The sequence below is a fragment of the Eriocheir sinensis genome, chromosome 35 (assembly GCF_024679095.1).
Source record: "Eriocheir sinensis breed Jianghai 21 chromosome 35, ASM2467909v1, whole genome shotgun sequence".
NCBI classification, from domain to species: domain Eukaryota; kingdom Metazoa; phylum Arthropoda; class Malacostraca; order Decapoda; family Varunidae; genus Eriocheir; species Eriocheir sinensis.
The window spans coordinates 7035676-7052952 of record NC_066543.1 but is presented as its reverse complement, the minus strand read 5'-3'; the positions used below and the strand labels follow the sequence as shown (position 1 = coordinate 7052952).

The following is a 17277-nucleotide window of genomic DNA, read 5'->3' as shown; positions in this document are numbered from 1 at the left end:
ACTTTACTAACAAATAGCAATGATAAATAATATGATTGATTGACTGATTGATTGATAGTTTATTGTTGCAAGTAAAACAACAAAGGAGAAGGGAGGAGCATGCCATCCCAACCCCCAGGCAGTACAGAGTGTGATTATACAACTAAGGATACATGTGTAAGTAGCACCAGGAAACTAAAAAGATACAATGGTAGGGGACAAGTGCTAAAAAAATAAAGGCCTTGATGTAGTCAAGGGAGCAGACATAAGGGACTGTACATACGGACTACAATCTAGAGGCAAATGCAGGATACTCACTAATCACAGCTGAAAGAACATTATTGTTAATGAACCAGGCCACCAGCCCAGGCAGGTCCCAGTGGCCCTGTGGGCGGAATATGAAACAAATCAACGTTTTACGGTTGTTACGAAGACTCCCGCAGCCACTAGCTACCCTCCAGGAGGCTCCGCCCCGGGGTTTAGCAGCCGCAGTTTCCCTATTCTCACGGCACCAGAACTACGTTCGACCACCAACGTGAAGCTAACCTGACGTATCGTTCTAGATGGAGGGTGAACGGGCCAGGAGGGCATACAAGCAGCCAAGGATCGCCCCCCGTTCCTGTTGTGAGCACAGTATCCACCGTTCCTGTTTTCTTCTTTGAAGCACCATCCCTATTAACCATCTTCCTGGGGGACATTGTTAAAGCACAAAGAACTCACACTGTAGTGCTGAAAACATGACACGAGCGCACGGATGCTATTTCTAAAAGTTTACAACGCGGACTGCGACTAGAGTTTGTGGTCCCTATTGCGCTATATATATATATATATATATATATATATATATATATATATATATATATATATATATATATATATATATATATGAGGATGACGGTGGCCGGGTGGTCTGCGAGCGGACGTGGTAATCCCGAGACAGGGTTCAAGCCATGGTTCAAGCGTGGGTTCAGGTCGCACAAGACGCTGACAATATTCAACTTCGCTGAGTGCTGGAAGATTACCCACATGCTGCAGAGATTTTCAATCGACCCTAAATTCAGACACATCAGTCCATAGGTACCCAAATGCAGTCGATATCTTCAATCAACCCTAATTGCAGCTACTTCGGTCCGTAAGAGTACCGGAGGACAGCACAGGCCAAGCAAGTTATTAATCACGGGAACCACTCAAAATTTCTCCTCGCGCTATCAACCAGCTGCAGGACCCTCAGGAGAGCCTACCGGCGCTATAGGCAGCATATATATATATATATATATATATATATATATATATATATATATATATATATCTATATATATATATATATATATATATCAGCTGACGAGTCAACCTCACCATTTTGAATCTAATGCAAGGTTCACATGTTAAAAGTCCCAACTTGATTACCCTTACTATTGAAAGTGCTACAAAATTCGTCTTTTTCGAGGTAATTTCTGGAGATTTCCATTCATATATCGAGCACGGGTCCTGTGAATCATTGCTTTAACTACAGTTTTTTGCGTAATAATCCGCCGAGCCAAATGTTCTATTAATAAACTCTCCCAGGAGGAACGTTTACGTCACCCCCTCATGTGTTCTAGCATCTTCCACACCCGCGCCTGCCGCTTATATTAGGTGCGGGGACGCCGCCCCCGTCAGTACAACACTTGACAGTGCCGATTCTACAGGTGGTTTGAGTCTCCTGGGAACCTAATCACAAACACACGAAGAGTAAGTAGCTACTGCTGCATTAATTATTAGGTTCATCTTATAAACACAGTGAGCTTGAAACACTAAAGTTGACATTATTCATGCAAAATTCATTCTTGAATTATTCATATCATCACATAGAATTAAGATACACCAGTCGGTATAAGTAAAAGAACAGCAGCTCCATCCCTCTCGCCCAATTATACCTGAATTAGAATCCTTCAAACTTTCCTTAAAGGCTTCCCAGCTTTAACTCAGCTTCAACTCACGACCCGTACTGAGGCCTCTTGAAACCATCAAAATCTGTGTGCCTCAAGCTATCTGGTATATCCTACTTGAACCAAAACGTAACAGAAAATTCAGTTCAATTTTCTAAATCAATTCCAAATGTCCAGTCCAGAGCTGACCCCATGTCTGTCCACCACTACAGGATGTCAGCTCCGGCTATCGGAATCGACCTGGGCACCACGTACTCGTGCGTGGCTGTCTTCCAGCACGGAAAGGTGGAGATCATCGCCAACGACCAGGGCAACAGAACCACGCCTTCCTACGTGGCATTCACTGACACAGAGCGACTCATCGGTGACGCCGCCAAGAACCAGGTGAGTTTTCTGACCCAAGACACCTATTTTTTCGCCCCTGTTTGACTCCATTCCCCAACACTTCTGCCCCCTTCCCCCATTTCAGTTCTGATTTTGTGTTCAATCCTTCATTGCACCCTATATATATTTCCATACAACGCATCTTCCCCCCCTTCCCCTTGTACCCTCCTCTACCCAACTCCCCTTACCTGCTCCTGCGCTGCTGCGTCAATCCTACATATATCTTCTCCCCTTAATCATCACGCCACCAGGTGTACCCACAAACTAGAGATGAGATGCTTTTAGGTCCACATGCCTCTCAGTTACACTCTTCCTCTGGCATTCGTTACACCTCGGCAGTCACTTCGTTATCACCACCCCTTCCAGGCCCCCACAGAGACATTCCCTTCATCTTTATGTACTCCAATACTGAGATATTTTCCTTTCCCATAAAAGTAGTGCTAGTACATTACAATGCACACTGACGGTCCGCTTAATCTTCACAGGTGGCCATGAATCCCAGCAACACTGTGTTTGATGCTAAACGACTCATCGGCCGCAAGTTTGATGAACCTTCAGTACAGAGCGACATGAAGCACTGGCCGTTCGCAGTGGTGAACGAGGGCGGCAAGCCCAAGGTGAAAGTGGAATACAAGGGCGAGTCCAAGACCTTCAATCCTGAAGAGATCTCTTCAATGGTGCTGACCAAGATGAAAGAGACGGCAGAGGCGTTTCTGGGCCGCAGCGTAAAGGACGCCGTGGTCACTGTGCCCGCATACTTCAACGACTCGCAGCGGCAGGCCACTAAGGACGCCGGCACCATCTCCGGCATCAATGTGCTCAGGATCATCAACGAGCCGACGGCCGCCGCCATCGCCTACGGTCTCGACAAGAAGGTGGGCGATCGCGGGGAGCGCAACGTCCTCATCTTCGATCTGGGCGGCGGTACTTTTGATGTGTCTATCCTCAGCATCGACGAAGGAGTATTCGAAGTAAAGTCTACTGCCGGAGACACTCACCTTGGGGGCGAGGACTTCGACAACAGAATGGTGAACCACTTTGTTCAAGAGTTCCAACGCAAATTCAAGAAGGACTTGAAAACCAACAAGAGAGCAGTTCGTCGACTTAGAACAGCCTGTGAGCGGGCCAAGCGCACTCTGTCATCCTCTACTCAGGCCAGCGTGGAGATCGACTCACTGTTCGAGGGCATTGACTTCTACACGTCCATCACGCGTGCCAGGTTTGAGGAGCTGTGCTCTGATTTGTTCCGTGGGACGCTGGAGCCCGTGGAGAAGGCTTTGAGGGACGCCAAGCTGGACAAGAGCAGCGTCCACGAGCTGGTATTGGTGGGTGGCTCAACACGCATTCCCAAGATACAGAAGCTGCTACAGGACTTATTTAACGGTAAAGAACTCAACAAGTCCATCAACCCCGACGAGGCCGTAGCGTACGGCGCCGCGGTGCAGGCTGCCATCCTCAGAGGGGACCAATCAGAGGGTGTGAAGGACCTGCTCCTGCTGGATGTGGCTCCGCTGTCGCTGGGCATCGAGACAGCTGGCGGAGTGATGACAGCACTCATCAAGCGTAACACAACCATTCCTACCAAGCAGCAACAGGTGTTCACCACCTACTCCGACAACCAACCAGGTGTACTAATCCAGGTATACGAGGGTGAGAGAGCTATGACCAAGGACAACAACCTGCTGGGCAAGTTTGAGCTGAGCGGCATCCCTCCGGCACCGCGAGGAGTGCCACAGATCGAAGTAACTTTTGATATCGATGCCAACGGCATCCTCAATGTGTCGGCCGTAGACAAGTCCACCGGCAAGGAGAACAAGATCACCATCACCAATGACAAGGGGCGGCTCAGCAAGGACGAGATCGAGAGGATGGTAAACGAGGCCGAACAATATCAGGAGGAAGACTCCAAGCAACGGGAGAGAGTGGATGCTAAGAACCGGCTCGAGGCACTTTGCTTCAGCATCAAGTCTGCCGTCTCGGAGCCCTCGGTGGCAGATAAGCTTTCGGCCGATGAAAAGCGCTCCATCGAAGAGAAGGCTGAACAGACGCTCAATTGGTTGGACGCCAATCAGCTGGCAGAGAAGGAGGAGTTCGAGCACCAGACGAAAGAACTCGAGCAGGTGTGGCGGCCGTTGGCTAGCAAGATACACGGCCAAGGCGGCGGCCCCGGCGCCGGTCCTTCAGCAGGGAGGGGTCCCACCGTCGAGGAGGTTGACTAAGGTGCAGAATATACTCCTGCTTGAAGCTCCACGATGAAGATTGTGGTCATTTGCAGTATCAAAGCGTCCAAAAATAGTGTATACCCTTTGCTGTAAAAAACACCTGCAGCCAGGGTCCAGAGTCTATATAGAAGTTGATTACGACCTAAGTGTGACGTGCCGCTAACCAATAAAATATATATTTTTGATAACTACTCGCCATGGTTTCATATTCTCCCGAAAATTATATTGCAATGTGAAAATATAGGTTCTATAACTTATGTACATGTCAGGGGCCAACCCAAAACACACACACACACACACACACACACACACACACACACACAAGTAGTCACGCACGCCCGTTTCTATTTCATAAATGTATGGTTTATGAATGATAACATTTGGCAGAAAGCGCTAACTCACAGATTTCAAACGGTATAGCCTACAGTTATATGAAAATAAGTCATGTCTTTGTATTCAAGAGGGGTTTGAAAGGGAGGGAAAAGTAATGGCAGGACGAGGTAAAGCCAAGGGCTAGTGTCGAAGGCGACCATAAAAATAACACATCCCTCACATGAAGCTCCTCCACACGACTTCAATATAGGCATGACAATATATGGGCTCTAATGTTTTTGAGAAATAAACCATTACAATAAAATATGGGTTCCATGACTGGTTTTCAGAGGCCAATACACTTCTTGGTATGCTACACCATCCATTTCACCCCCCCACCCCCACCCCACCCCCCGCCACATACATACTTCTCATTGATGATTATGGTGAGCGCGTCCCCAGATTTGCCCACCACAGACGGTGCTAATTAAATGACGAGTTGTTCCTTGAGGGCGGGGCTGCTGCCATTGCCAAATATATATATGGCAAGGGGCGGAGATAGATAGATAGATAGATAGAGAGAGAGAGAGCACATAATAAGAAAACAGATAAATAAAAACATAGAAATATAGTGTGTGTGTTTTCTCTCTCTCTCTCTCTCTCTCTCTCTCTCTCTCTCTCTTGCTTCTAGCAGTCCATCGTAGTACAATGACAATTTTGCTTCAAGAAATGTGGGATGACTGATATAACTCGACGAGATGAGAATTATCGTCGTCGTCGTTGTTGGCTGCATGTGTTGGCTACTCAAGCCGATTCTTTAGCTACAGAGTTTGCCATATTCAGCAGGATACGGGTGCTTCCCTGAGGGCGATAAAGCTCCTACTGCTCCCTGGTGTCTCGGTATCGTTGAACAGCTGGAACACTCGAATACTTGAACACTAGAAAATGTGGTCACAAGGGTGCATCACAAGTTGGTGACAGACAGCTAGAGCCATGCAGGCCGGACTTGGGTCAGTTGGTTGAGCAATAACGGCTGTATATTGCATTTCTGGGATATATATATATATATATATATATATATATATATATATATATAAATATATATATATATATATATATATATATATATATATATATATTTTTTTTTTTTCTTTCTTTTTTTTTTTTTTTTTTTTTTGTCCCTGCTGCCTGGGTGCCCTCGAAAAGTTGGACATACATGAGCTGTCTTGTGATTCGGTATTCAGGTTAGGTGGGAGTCCGGCGACATGGCCGAGCCAACGTAGGTGGCATCATATATAGATGATCCTCGAGGTTGGTGTATAAAAAATAAATAAATAAATAAATAAATAAATAAATAAATAAATATATATATATATCTATCTATCTATATCTATATCTATATCTATATATATATATATATATATATATATATATATATATATATATATATTAAGCATATGTGGGGCCTATATGGTATCCATGTTTCAGTCATATAATTAAGATTGAGCTATATATAGTGTGGTACACTGAAATTTTTGTGGCAGTTCTAATTTTGGATCTCAGTGGCCAAAGGCAGCTGAAGCTTGATTAATTCGTGCTGGCACATCTGTCTATGGAGCAGTTTAACTGTAACGCTTCCTAAGTAGTCTACTACTTGAAGCTCTGGGCTTTTTTTAATTGGTTGTATATATATATATATATATATATATATATATATATATATATATATATATATATATATATATATATATATATATATATACACACACACACAGTTATAGTTATAGTTAGGTATAGTTATATACACATATCGAGTTAAAACAGGGGTTCCCAACCTGGGGTAAATTGTCCAAAGTGGGGTAATTTGGTGTTTTCTGTGGGATAATGGGGAGACAGGATGACCAAGAAAAAAAATATGGAAAAGCATAAGGCCTACTTATGTGTTAGGCTTCAGTTAGGACAGGCTGAATCTGTCCTCTTCTGTCCTTCTTATTCAAAAATTATTTACTTCTCTGTATAATACATTACATACAAATTTATGAATATTTTCGTCTTTAAAATATGGAGTAAGATTAAAACAAATAAACAAGCAAAAAAATATTCACAGCAACAAATGTCCCCTCTCTGTTTTTCGTTCAGTTTCTATTATGTCGTTCATATGATAGTAAGTTTTAGAGTAACTCCACGGGACTGGACTCTGGGAGGTGATATTTTGAGAGCCTACCTGTCTGCGCCCTCAAAATAGCGGTAGAGGAAAGGGAAGGTTCGAGTAAACAGGACGGAAACTCCCCCGCCTCAGCCAAGCCTTTCCGAGACTCGAGGCCTTACCTCGGCCCACTTATTGCTCCTTCTTTCAAAGAAAAAATGTTCTCGCTGTTTTTCTTTCTTTTTTTTCGAGTGACGAAAAAGTTACTACACTTTGAACTTATTTCCCAACACTAATGGTGCGTGCTCATTTACTGAGTTGTTACCATGCACGATAACGTACCTGTGGCCAATAAAAATATGCAAAGGGGAAGGGGTCAGCTATATATACCGCATGTGGGTGGGTGTGGCTGGCGGACCAGCTGAGGAACGTTGCTTTAAATGTAGCCGCCCACACACCCTGCCCTTCATCCAAGGAGACTTTGCCTTCATCCATTCGGTGAGTTTCACTATGGTGACTGTCCCCTACACTGTGTCTTTTTAGTTTCCTGGTGCTTCTTCTACATGTATCCTTAATTGTATAATCATACTCTGTACTGCCTGGGGGTTGGGATGACATGCTCCTCCCTTCTCCTTTGTTGTTTACTTGCAACAATAAACTATCAATCAATCAATCACACACACACACACACACACAGACACACACGCGCGCGCGCGCTACGATAGCGCTGCGCTGCCAGGCTTCGCGGCGTGGTAGGCAGAAGTTCGAGCAGATTTTTTTCTGCCGACTAGGAGTGGTTAGTGTTCCCCCTTGATCAAGGGGTATGGGGTGTATGGTGTGTGAGGTCCTGGCAGTACCCAGAGATCGACTATTGAGCCTTGCTCTAATCGGGAGGGTACTTGGTGGCGATTTCGAGTCCAACTCGTGATCAGGCCTTGGTGAAATACAAACGTACACACCGCCAAACACGGCGAACGGATCGACTCACACAACACAAACAAAAGGCTAACACACACACACAGGCGGGCCAGCCTAAAGGCGGCTTTACACCTGGCAATTCGCGGCTGGCAATACGGGCTCGGCAGCATTTTTGGTCTGGGTCTGGGAGCCGGCAAGTTCTCTGCAGCTGAGCATGTCCGTCTTGTATTGCCGACTGGCGGCTGGGTACGACATGTCGGTGCCAATAAAACAAGAAATGACATACAGACAACAAGATTTGAAGCCGGGAGGCCGAGGTGGCATTACTAGAAGAAGTGAGGCAGCATAGATACTTGTGGGACCCACAAGATAAGCTGTATGAGAGGCTGAGTCTACGCAAAACAACACGCAGTCTACGCAAAACAACACGCACTGGGTAGGCGGTGGCTGAGTGGTTAGCGCTGGGCTCCCATTCACCACGCCATGGACAACGTCGGTTCGAATCCCCACGCTACCACCTGGGATTCTTCAGTCGCCGCCGAGTGGCCTGCTGTCATCAACCCGGACTCTAGAAGAAATCGTCCAGTGAATCAAGAATGAGTTCTGGGGGGCAGCATGAGCCGAGCATAACTGGCGCCATTAATTGTTTGGCTGGGTTTGGCAGCTCTAAAACTGTCATAAATAAAACCTACTCGATCATTTCCAAAGAAAGTCAAGACCAATCGTTAATTCCTCTAAATCTTACGAGAAACTGAGCCTACACACATGTATAAAGGACTATACTATAAAAAAAAAAAGTGTTTGTTTACCATCAACCGTCGTGATAAGAGTCCATGGCCAGGCCGAGGTTGTGCCAGGCCCAGATCGGTATTATAAACGCGCCGGTATCTCGTTTCCTACTCAACTAACTACTTTCCTGTTATCATATACCTTTTCTACTAACCTTTAAGTCTCCCGGGAAACAACAGAAGAAATGTGGTCCTCCCTGATAACTTGGCCAGCGGGCACCCACCATCACCTCCCCACGAGTCTCCCGTTCACCGTAACATTGTTCAAATAGCGCCACTGCACGGCATCGAAGCGCTTCCTATTCAGCACAGTAGACAGAGAAATAGGTTCTTAACTAATGGCACTGAGCAGAGCGTCTTGTGCACGTGTTATTCCTTTAAAGATCCCGCTGTCAACTGTTGAACTCGACCCGTAATGGCGCGGGACGTATCGATACTTGACACTGAAGACATAATAATACTCCCAACGCCATCTTTTAACATTGTCGATACTGAAAGCTTGGTGTTGAGTATTGTGAGAAACAGAGGTGGGGTAGTGGAGAAATTAATACGTATAATAATCCCTGATAATGCCATCTATTGTAAACCTTGAGTGTCTGGCAACTCCACCATGTGTGTGTGTTTTATCGTGGTGGTGTAGCTACATGACTGCAGTAGGACCCGAAGCTTTCCCAAGAGAAAAGTTGGCCCCTACCATGGACATTCCTATTTGAAATTTAGAGAAAGATTGCATTTGTCCTTATTAGCGATTGGCAGACCCTCCCCCCCCTCCTCCGTAGTCCCGGCAAAATCCCCCCTCCCATGCACAATCCTAGCAATGGTTCACATTAAAGTCTAATACACCTACAACAGTTCACCTGCGCATATTTGGGTCAGTTTACAGGGTCATTTATGCACTCGATCCTCTCTCTAACTGAAACCCTTATTGGTTGAGTGGTCACATATATGATTAATATGACTTGTCACCTTGCACTAAAAGATGTATTACAAGAGGATTTACAACATGGAGGTCTCACAAGTAGTCTGAAGAGTCCTACCCCAAGGACTGGTAAATGAAATTGTAATGAATATTCAGTTTTAAATACTGAGGGACTACAGAAAACAACAGGAGTTCTGAAGTTAATTCATTACAGAAATTCACTGTACATATTTACAATGTCAGTCAGGACAGAATTCAGTTTGAAAATAATGGGAAGGCAAGAATATTTACTAAGATTTTTTTTACAATCATACAACACTTAAATACTCTACTTGTTAATTCCTATACTATCCAAATCCCTTATGTAAGAGTTAACCATTATCTTCATTCTTTCATCCCTTTTGCTGGTAAACTAAGGAACAGCCTTCCTGTATTTTTATTTCTTCCTGCTTGTCTTAAACACTTTCAAGAGGGGAGTATCAAGACACCTCTCCAAATGATTTTGGCCTCTGTATTTTGAACTATTCTGAACACTTTGCAGGAGCAGCACCACTGTGGTCTTTTTATTGCCTGTACATTTTGTGTCCTTGTGCTGCCTTCTTTCCCAAAGAAAATTGCACCAAATAAAATAAACCACAAAACTTTTGTTTGATTTGTCTGTGGAGTTATTACAATCAGCCTACTTTGATTATTGTTAAATGAAATAACTTCTCTAATATGCATACATGATTAATATAATGTGAAACTTTGTATCATTGTTTAAATAAACTGTTGAATAAACACCTCCAAACTTGAAGATATGTTTACTGGGAAGTAGGTGCAGTATCATTTGGAAGCCATCATAAAGCATTTGATGGGTTTGTATGAAATTTATACAAAAGTGTTTTGAAACAGCCACCTTGAGGATACAGGGATTAGTGGCAGTCAGTAAGTAGGGGGATTGCTGCCTGATACAGGAGGAAAGTGTAACTAGCATTAGGTCCTACATCTTCCTTTACCCATACTGCTTCCACCTTCCCCAATTTCCATGGTGATTTCACTTCCATATCATACCAGTTAGCTGTACTAGTCCTGTTTCAGCCTTGGCTGAGTTCAATTGATCCATCTAAGGAATCAACACCAATATTCGCTTTGGCTTGTATCCACATGACTGATGTAGTTTGGGGCTCAGAACACATGAATAGCAATGCTGGAAGGACCAACATAGATGTGCATGAACCACAGTCAAGTACATGATTCAGTCTTGTTATAAAAACAAAAGAAAAAAAAATGATTAGTTTAATATAAAATTCAGATCATCCTGAAAAGTTGGCACACTTATTACTCAGATATAAGTTACCACACACAGCCAGAGTCCATACATATTCTACACTAGTTTCATAAATCTGCAATTGCATATAAAGTCTGAATGGGTTCTATATGAATATAAAATATGTAATATGTAAAAATATGGAGTGAAATCTTTAACAGTTTCAATAACACTGATATTGTAAGTGGAGGAACTGACCAACTCATGCCAACATTAATGAAACTCCTAAAACAATGCCAGATAAAATAACTATGAAAGGATCACATTTTTTTTATAGACTTAGCCTGTCCAAAGCTTTCTAATGTAGGTGAAAAGCATGATTACTAAAGCACCACAGATTCCAAATTTGATAACTTTGAAGGTCACCACAGCACCAGCACCCTCAATAGAGTTTACCATGTTGTTATTGAGCACGAAAACCATTTTGCTTTCTTCTAAGAGTCTTTGTCGCACCTCCTCATCAACTGCTTCAGCAATCTGATTCATGGCATCTGTCATCTCTTTCTTTATCTTGGCAACAGAACCTTCAACTTCGACTACGGCTAGACCCTCCAGTGATTCCTGCAAATTTATATATATTTTATATATTTTTCCAAATTGAAAAAATAGTTTACTTCTAGGATAGGTTTACAAAAAAGGTGGTAATATTAATATTCAGAAAAAATAACATAAAATATAACTAACTACTTAAATGAATGAATAAATATAAATACAAATAAATATATATATATATAAATATATATATATAGATATATATATATATATATATATATATATTTATATATATATATATATATATATATATATATATAGATATATATTCAAAATAATGACCTGCAATTAGAACTTTACCTTTCTAGAGAATTTTAGTTTTTGAAGAAGAGCTCTCTTGCGACGTAATATTTGTCCCCCTGAAAGAAGCCCCATGTACAAGTGATAAACATAAGCCAAGAGGAGGTAAGGATTTTCTGCTTCCAACTTCTTCAGGTGCTTCAAGTACTGGCATACACTTTCTCTTGGGGCATATCCTTTCTTCCAGTCTGGTCCTAAATAGTAAGTCAGGTCCTGCAAAATAATTTTATGACCTATAAAATCTGTAATAAAAATGAGTGGCAGGGTTGAGGTGAAGATAAGAGTCAAGTATTCAAATATGATAATGAATTTCTAAGAATATGAATGCAAATACAGACACTTCATGAAAGTATTCATGAATATTTTTCTTAAAAAAAAATAAAAAAATCTTGTAGCTGCTAGCACAGCATAGCACAGTACTGATGTTATGCTACAGTATAATGACTATGAGCAATGATTATGACATACACCACTGATGACTTAAGACTTAAATAAAAATTATAGAACCTGTACAGAGAATGCATGTTTATTATTCGTACGCAGGTCAGGAAGAATCAACTTTTTGCATAATGATTTCATTCGTCATCTTAGAGACCTAATACTTACATTGTTAATAAAGTAGGCAAAGTTTATCAGTCTAACTTAAACATTAGCATAAGTTACTGCCTGATGCTAAGATCACAAATTCATGTTCTGAATCCTAATTGGTCATGAAAAAACAAGCTACAAACAGACAGAAAAAAGTTGTGTTTACTTATCTTTCTGGAAAAAGTTGTATTTTGATGTCTAGTGGTATTAAATGTAACTACTGTGAACTTAGAAAATGTTATGAATATATAAAACTTCCCAGTCATATGAACATAAAATATTTATATATGGATTTACGTACATAAATTGCAGAATTTCATTAAATATTTTATATACAGTCATACCTCGGTTAATTCGTTTCAGAATCTTGCTCGCACACCAAAACACTCGTAAACCAAAACGAACTTCGCCATTGAAATTAATGTAAATTCCATTAATGCGTCCCATATCTCAAAAGAAATATTCATATAAATATCATTTTATATGTTATTTTATACAGAATTAACCCCTTGACTGCAGATTTCCTACAAGAAGACCTCACCAAGCTACAGGAATGGAACAAAAAGTGGCTGCTACAATTCAATGAAGAAAAATGTAAAGTCATGCACCTTGGGAGGGGATATCCAACATACCAATACCACATGGGAAACACTCAACTATCCACCAAAGAGGCAGAGAATGACCTGGGAGTATATGTCACCAGGCTACCAGTGAAAGCCAAATCTGTGCCAGTCGCAGTGGACGTGTTAAAGTACTTTTACTAAGAAATAGCAATGATAAATAATATGAAACACAAATCAATGTGTTATGGTTGTTACAGAGACTCCTGCAACCACTAATTATGCTCGAGGTGTAGGCTTCGCACCGGGTATTAGCAGCAGCAGTTTCCCCATTCTCAAGGCTCCGGAACTACATTTGACCACCAACGTGAAGCTAATCCATCATATCGTCTGAGATGGAGGGTGAACGGGAGTCAGTCACGGCCAGGAGGGCATACAAGCTGCCGAGGCTCGCCCCCCCGTTCCTAGTGCGAGCATAATATCTGCCGTTCCTGTTTTCTTCTTTGCTGCATCATCCCTTTTAACCAACTTTCTGGGGGACATTGTTAAAGCACAAAGAACGCACACTGTAGTGCTGAAAACACACTGTAGTCCTGAAAATATGACGCGAGCGCACAGATGCTATTTCTACGGGTTGCAAACTTGCCGCCTTTTCCTTGAAATACTGAATACTATTTGTTCTGTATTTGGCTGTCTGAATGGTTAAGCAGATAAAATTCAGTACGTATTTTAAAACTGTAGTGAGCGCATTTTTCGGTGAACCACAAAATCACTCCATAAAGTTATGTTTGTTAAGGGTTGTCCTGAAATACATGTAAAATACGCATCATAACATCTCTCCCTTCTTCCTCAAGCCAGCAGCGGGCAGCGGCTGTCAGTCACAGCAGGCTAGAGAAATTTTATGTTTGCCATCCGTTCCTTAAAATATGGATTTGTTCTGTATTGGAAAGGGGATGTTGCTTTCCTTATTTTTTTAGATCAAGGTGTCAGCCCCAATTGAGACTCTATTCCCACTGTTTTCTACTTAGAGCACTCTCATCTTGCAGCGAAAAAAGGGAATCCACGCTCACGTCTTCGACTTGTACAAAGAGACACGCCAGTTCTCGTCGAAAGACTGACTTGGTCGACTAAGCGTAAGTCGATAGAGTTGGTCTATCGGCATCCTCCCCTCCCCTTCATGAGCCGTCACCCAGCAAGGGTTTGCGATCCCTCCTCAGAGTGACATACGCGCTTGACCCTGACAGCCTCCATATAGCCTGTGTCCGGGGGATGACGACAAAAAAAAAAAAAAAAAAAAAAAAAAAAAAAAAAAAAGGAAGGAACAAACAGGATGTTCGTTTAAATTCACTGCTCGTGAACCTAGGCATTTTTTGAGAGATTTTTTTGCTTGCAAATCAAAACGCTCGTAAACTATGGCAATTGTAAACCGAGGTTTGACTGTATAATGGAAGAATTTTCAACATAAAAATATGCTGAATGTATCATAATAAAATTTTAGCAACAAAAAATGATCATACAATGTAGACGTGTCAAAAGAATTCAACACAATAAAAAATGTCATACTTTCTCAAAAGCTTCTTTTCTCCTAATGCCAGCAATGTCCATTTCCCCGACTAGTGTGTGAGAATAGCGATCCAGGGCTCCCTCCAGGAACTGGAACACCTCATAGAAGACTAGGAGACCTTCTGCCCACACACTATCAGCTGTCATGGCTGATGGCAGGTAAATGAATACGGTTAATACATTTATATACATCTCCCTCTTCTTGTATTACACAAATGAAGATTTCATTCATACCATAGATATATACTAGAGAGGAGGAAATTAGCATCACTTACCAAAACCAATTTTAGCATTAATCAGTGCATCACTGACACCGTGAATTTCCCTGGTAGCATTTCGCATTCTTTTGGTGAAAAGAATTTCTTCTTTGCAATCCATTCTGGAAATAAAAATTGTTATCAGTCATGGAAATAACTTCACATCTAAGTATGTATCTTCAGATGCTAGGTGACACTGACGGTATGCAAATATTTCTCCCTCTCAAAAAGATACAATACTTTCATTCTTATCTTTTGACCAGTTTTAGTCAGATGAATATGACCATCCAAGAATGACGACTTATTGTTGAAAATGTTATGGTGAATATGTGTGAATATACATTTATCATGTGAAAAATGAAAATTTCTCAATGATTTAAAAGATAGTATTACAAATATGTAGGTCATTTAGAAACCTATCACAGTAAATTTCCTGCAAACGGTGTCCTCTAACTTTATAGAATTTTTTTCTAGTAAGCTTTGATGCATTTTGATTACATCTGTTGACCATTCCTGGGGCAAATCACTATTTCTTTTGTCTCCTCCTCCCACATCCTCATATCCAAAAATTTGTGATTTCCATGAAACAAATAACACAAATTAATAGTAAACAAATTAAAACAACTAAAATAAGACTCATTTGCACAATATACAGAAATGAAGAAAAATCAGCACTCAAGTTCTCCCCTCACAAGACAACGATGATGGTGGACTCTGCTGGCACCAGAGTTGAGCCACTGTCTCGACTGCATGACAATAACAAAACGGCATGATGTGAAGCATATGAGACGTCTAGTGCTCAAGGGGTGAACAAGCCAATTACGTTGTTTTGAGCTAAAGGCCTTCAAAGTCAAGCATAGCAAAAACAAAATGAAAAACACACTGAGAGTTTTCAGCTAGACAAATTTGATGGAATCAGTGTTTGTGTGAAATTGTGTTAATTATAAAAAAACACAAACACATATGGGTGTTTTTTATTAATGCATGTTTATTATCTGATTTAATTCAAACGGAAAATTAAGAGAACATGATGTAACTAACAGCCAGCTTAAATTTCAAAACAAAATTTCCATATTTATGTGTTTAAAGAAGTTTACTAGTGCTTTTCGCCCTTAGAGCCCTTATACAACCGACTACATACAATCTGCAGACAGGCAAAAACACGCCACCTCACCACCCTTCTACTGGGCCATAAAGACCGATTTCCCATTTTCACGTTCACAGAGGGTTGCATGATGCTTCCATCGAGCGGAAACAGTCGAAAACTCAAAATCCTCCATGTTGACTTGTTCGTCCCTCGAGTTCTAGACACCTATCACAGACTTATTGTAAACAGTTAAAAATCAACTAATCTAAACAATTTACATCTAACCTTGCCTGACTTAACAACTAAATCTAACTAAACCTGACCTGTGGCCAGCTGCCATAGTGTGGCAAGCAGAAATAAATCAAATTAAATTCAGAATGACAAAATCTACACTATAAGCCAGATTAGAATTATCTAGCTAAATAACACCCTAATCACAGCTAAATAAGCTATTCAAATCTCAGAAACTAGCAATTTGCGATGGAACTGATGACTGAGGTATGGGGGGACTCCCGTGGTCCCGTGGTAGCGTCTCAGCCTTCCGCTTCGGCAGGGTGCCTGCTGGTGCGTATGGGTTCAAGACCTATCAGTTACCATGGGGGTGGAAAGGTGGGCTCTTTCCGACACCCTCAGCCCCGTTGTTGGGCCTCCTCCTTGTAAGAATTGGGTATCTCTCTACCAGCTGTCTGGGTGGTTGCGCGGCATGCTCCGCCTTCCTCCATTGGGGTATATCCCCAACGAACTACCAAAAAAAAAAAAAAAAAAAAAAAAAAAAAAGACCAAGGTGATGATTCGCACATTAAAATCCATCATTAAAAAAATTTGTAAACCACCTGAGTTGTGTAATTCTGCAGAGATGCTTTTCATAATAACCCTAAAATATTCATCTGCAATATATGTGCTGGTTTTTAAAGGACAAAGACATACATATGTAATGCCCCGACGAGCTTATTTTCTATCCTTCCTATTTCTCAACACGGCCTCTGCGTGTATCGAAATAACACGAGAAATTAATCAAGATCAGGGTATTCGCCGGCTGCCAGGGATTGAACCCGCGACCAGCGTGACGGGAGAGCCACTCCTTATCGAGTCGGCCAAAGAGGTACCCCACTGGCTTAGTGGGTTATGGGAGGCTCGCTCATCAGGCCGTCGCCGCACAACACATATATTACGTAACACTAGTACGCACCGTCATCTCCCATAAAGAATTGTCTTATATTTTGGGAAATACGCGCCTTTCTGCCAATAGTCCATGAGCTTCAATAGTATTCTTAATTCTGTGAAGGTGCATACTATTATTACTGTCAATACTACTAAACTACCTGTTAATGCTTCAAGGTTGAGGTCGAGAGGATGAGTTTGCTCTGCTGCGGGTCGTCCCTTTGTTTGTTTACATCTGCCGAGCATTGACTTTGCAACGGCACTTTTTTTTTAGTCAATGTAGGACTATATATGACTTTAAGGA

General features: G+C 41.7%; 2 protein-coding genes across 2 annotated transcripts; one reads left to right on the top strand and one right to left on the bottom strand.

Annotated features, from left to right (window-relative positions):
• The first annotated feature begins 1555 nt into the window (after positions 1–1555).
• On the top strand, positions 1556–4706 carry LOC127007335 (heat shock 70 kDa protein cognate 4-like). Its single transcript, XM_050878157.1, has 3 exons — positions 1556–1710; positions 2120–2291; positions 2777–4706. Exons 2-3 carry the CDS (start codon positions 2121–2123, stop codon positions 4508–4510), a joined length of 1905 nt encoding a protein of 634 aa, XP_050734114.1. The 5' UTR covers positions 1556–1710; position 2120; the 3' UTR covers positions 4511–4706.
• Positions 4707–9783: 5077 nt separating this feature from the next.
• On the bottom strand, positions 9784–17265 carry LOC127007334 (heme oxygenase 1-like). Its single transcript, XM_050878156.1, has 5 exons — positions 17135–17265; positions 14744–14847; positions 14469–14617; positions 11758–11970; positions 9784–11466 (listed from the first exon to the last, which is right to left on the bottom strand). Exons 2-5 carry the CDS (start codon positions 14844–14846, stop codon positions 11185–11187), a joined length of 747 nt encoding a protein of 248 aa, XP_050734113.1. The 5' UTR covers position 14847; positions 17135–17265; the 3' UTR covers positions 9784–11184.
• Positions 17266–17277: the final 12 nt, after the last annotated feature.

Bases quoted from the DNA above. Each gene is read 5' to 3' on its own strand.
- LOC127007335 (XM_050878157.1), top strand. From the start codon at position 2,121: ATGTCAGCTCCGGCTATCGGAATCGACCTGGGCACCACGTACTCGTGC. The intron at 2,292-2,776 runs GTGAGTTTTCTG...TAATCTTCACAG, and splicing joins GTGACGCCGCCAAGAACCAG to GTGGCCATGAATCCCAGCAA.
- LOC127007334 (XM_050878156.1), bottom strand. From the start codon at position 14,846: ATGGATTGCAAAGAAGAAATTCTTTTCACCAAAAGAATGCGAAATGCT. The intron at 14,618-14,743 runs GTAAGTGATGCT...ACCTGCCATCAG, and splicing joins TAATGCTAAAATTGGTTTTG to CCATGACAGCTGATAGTGTG. The intron at 11,467-11,757 runs GTAAAGTTCTAA...ATAAATTTGCAG, and splicing joins AACTAAAATTCTCTAGAAAG to GAATCACTGGAGGGTCTAGC.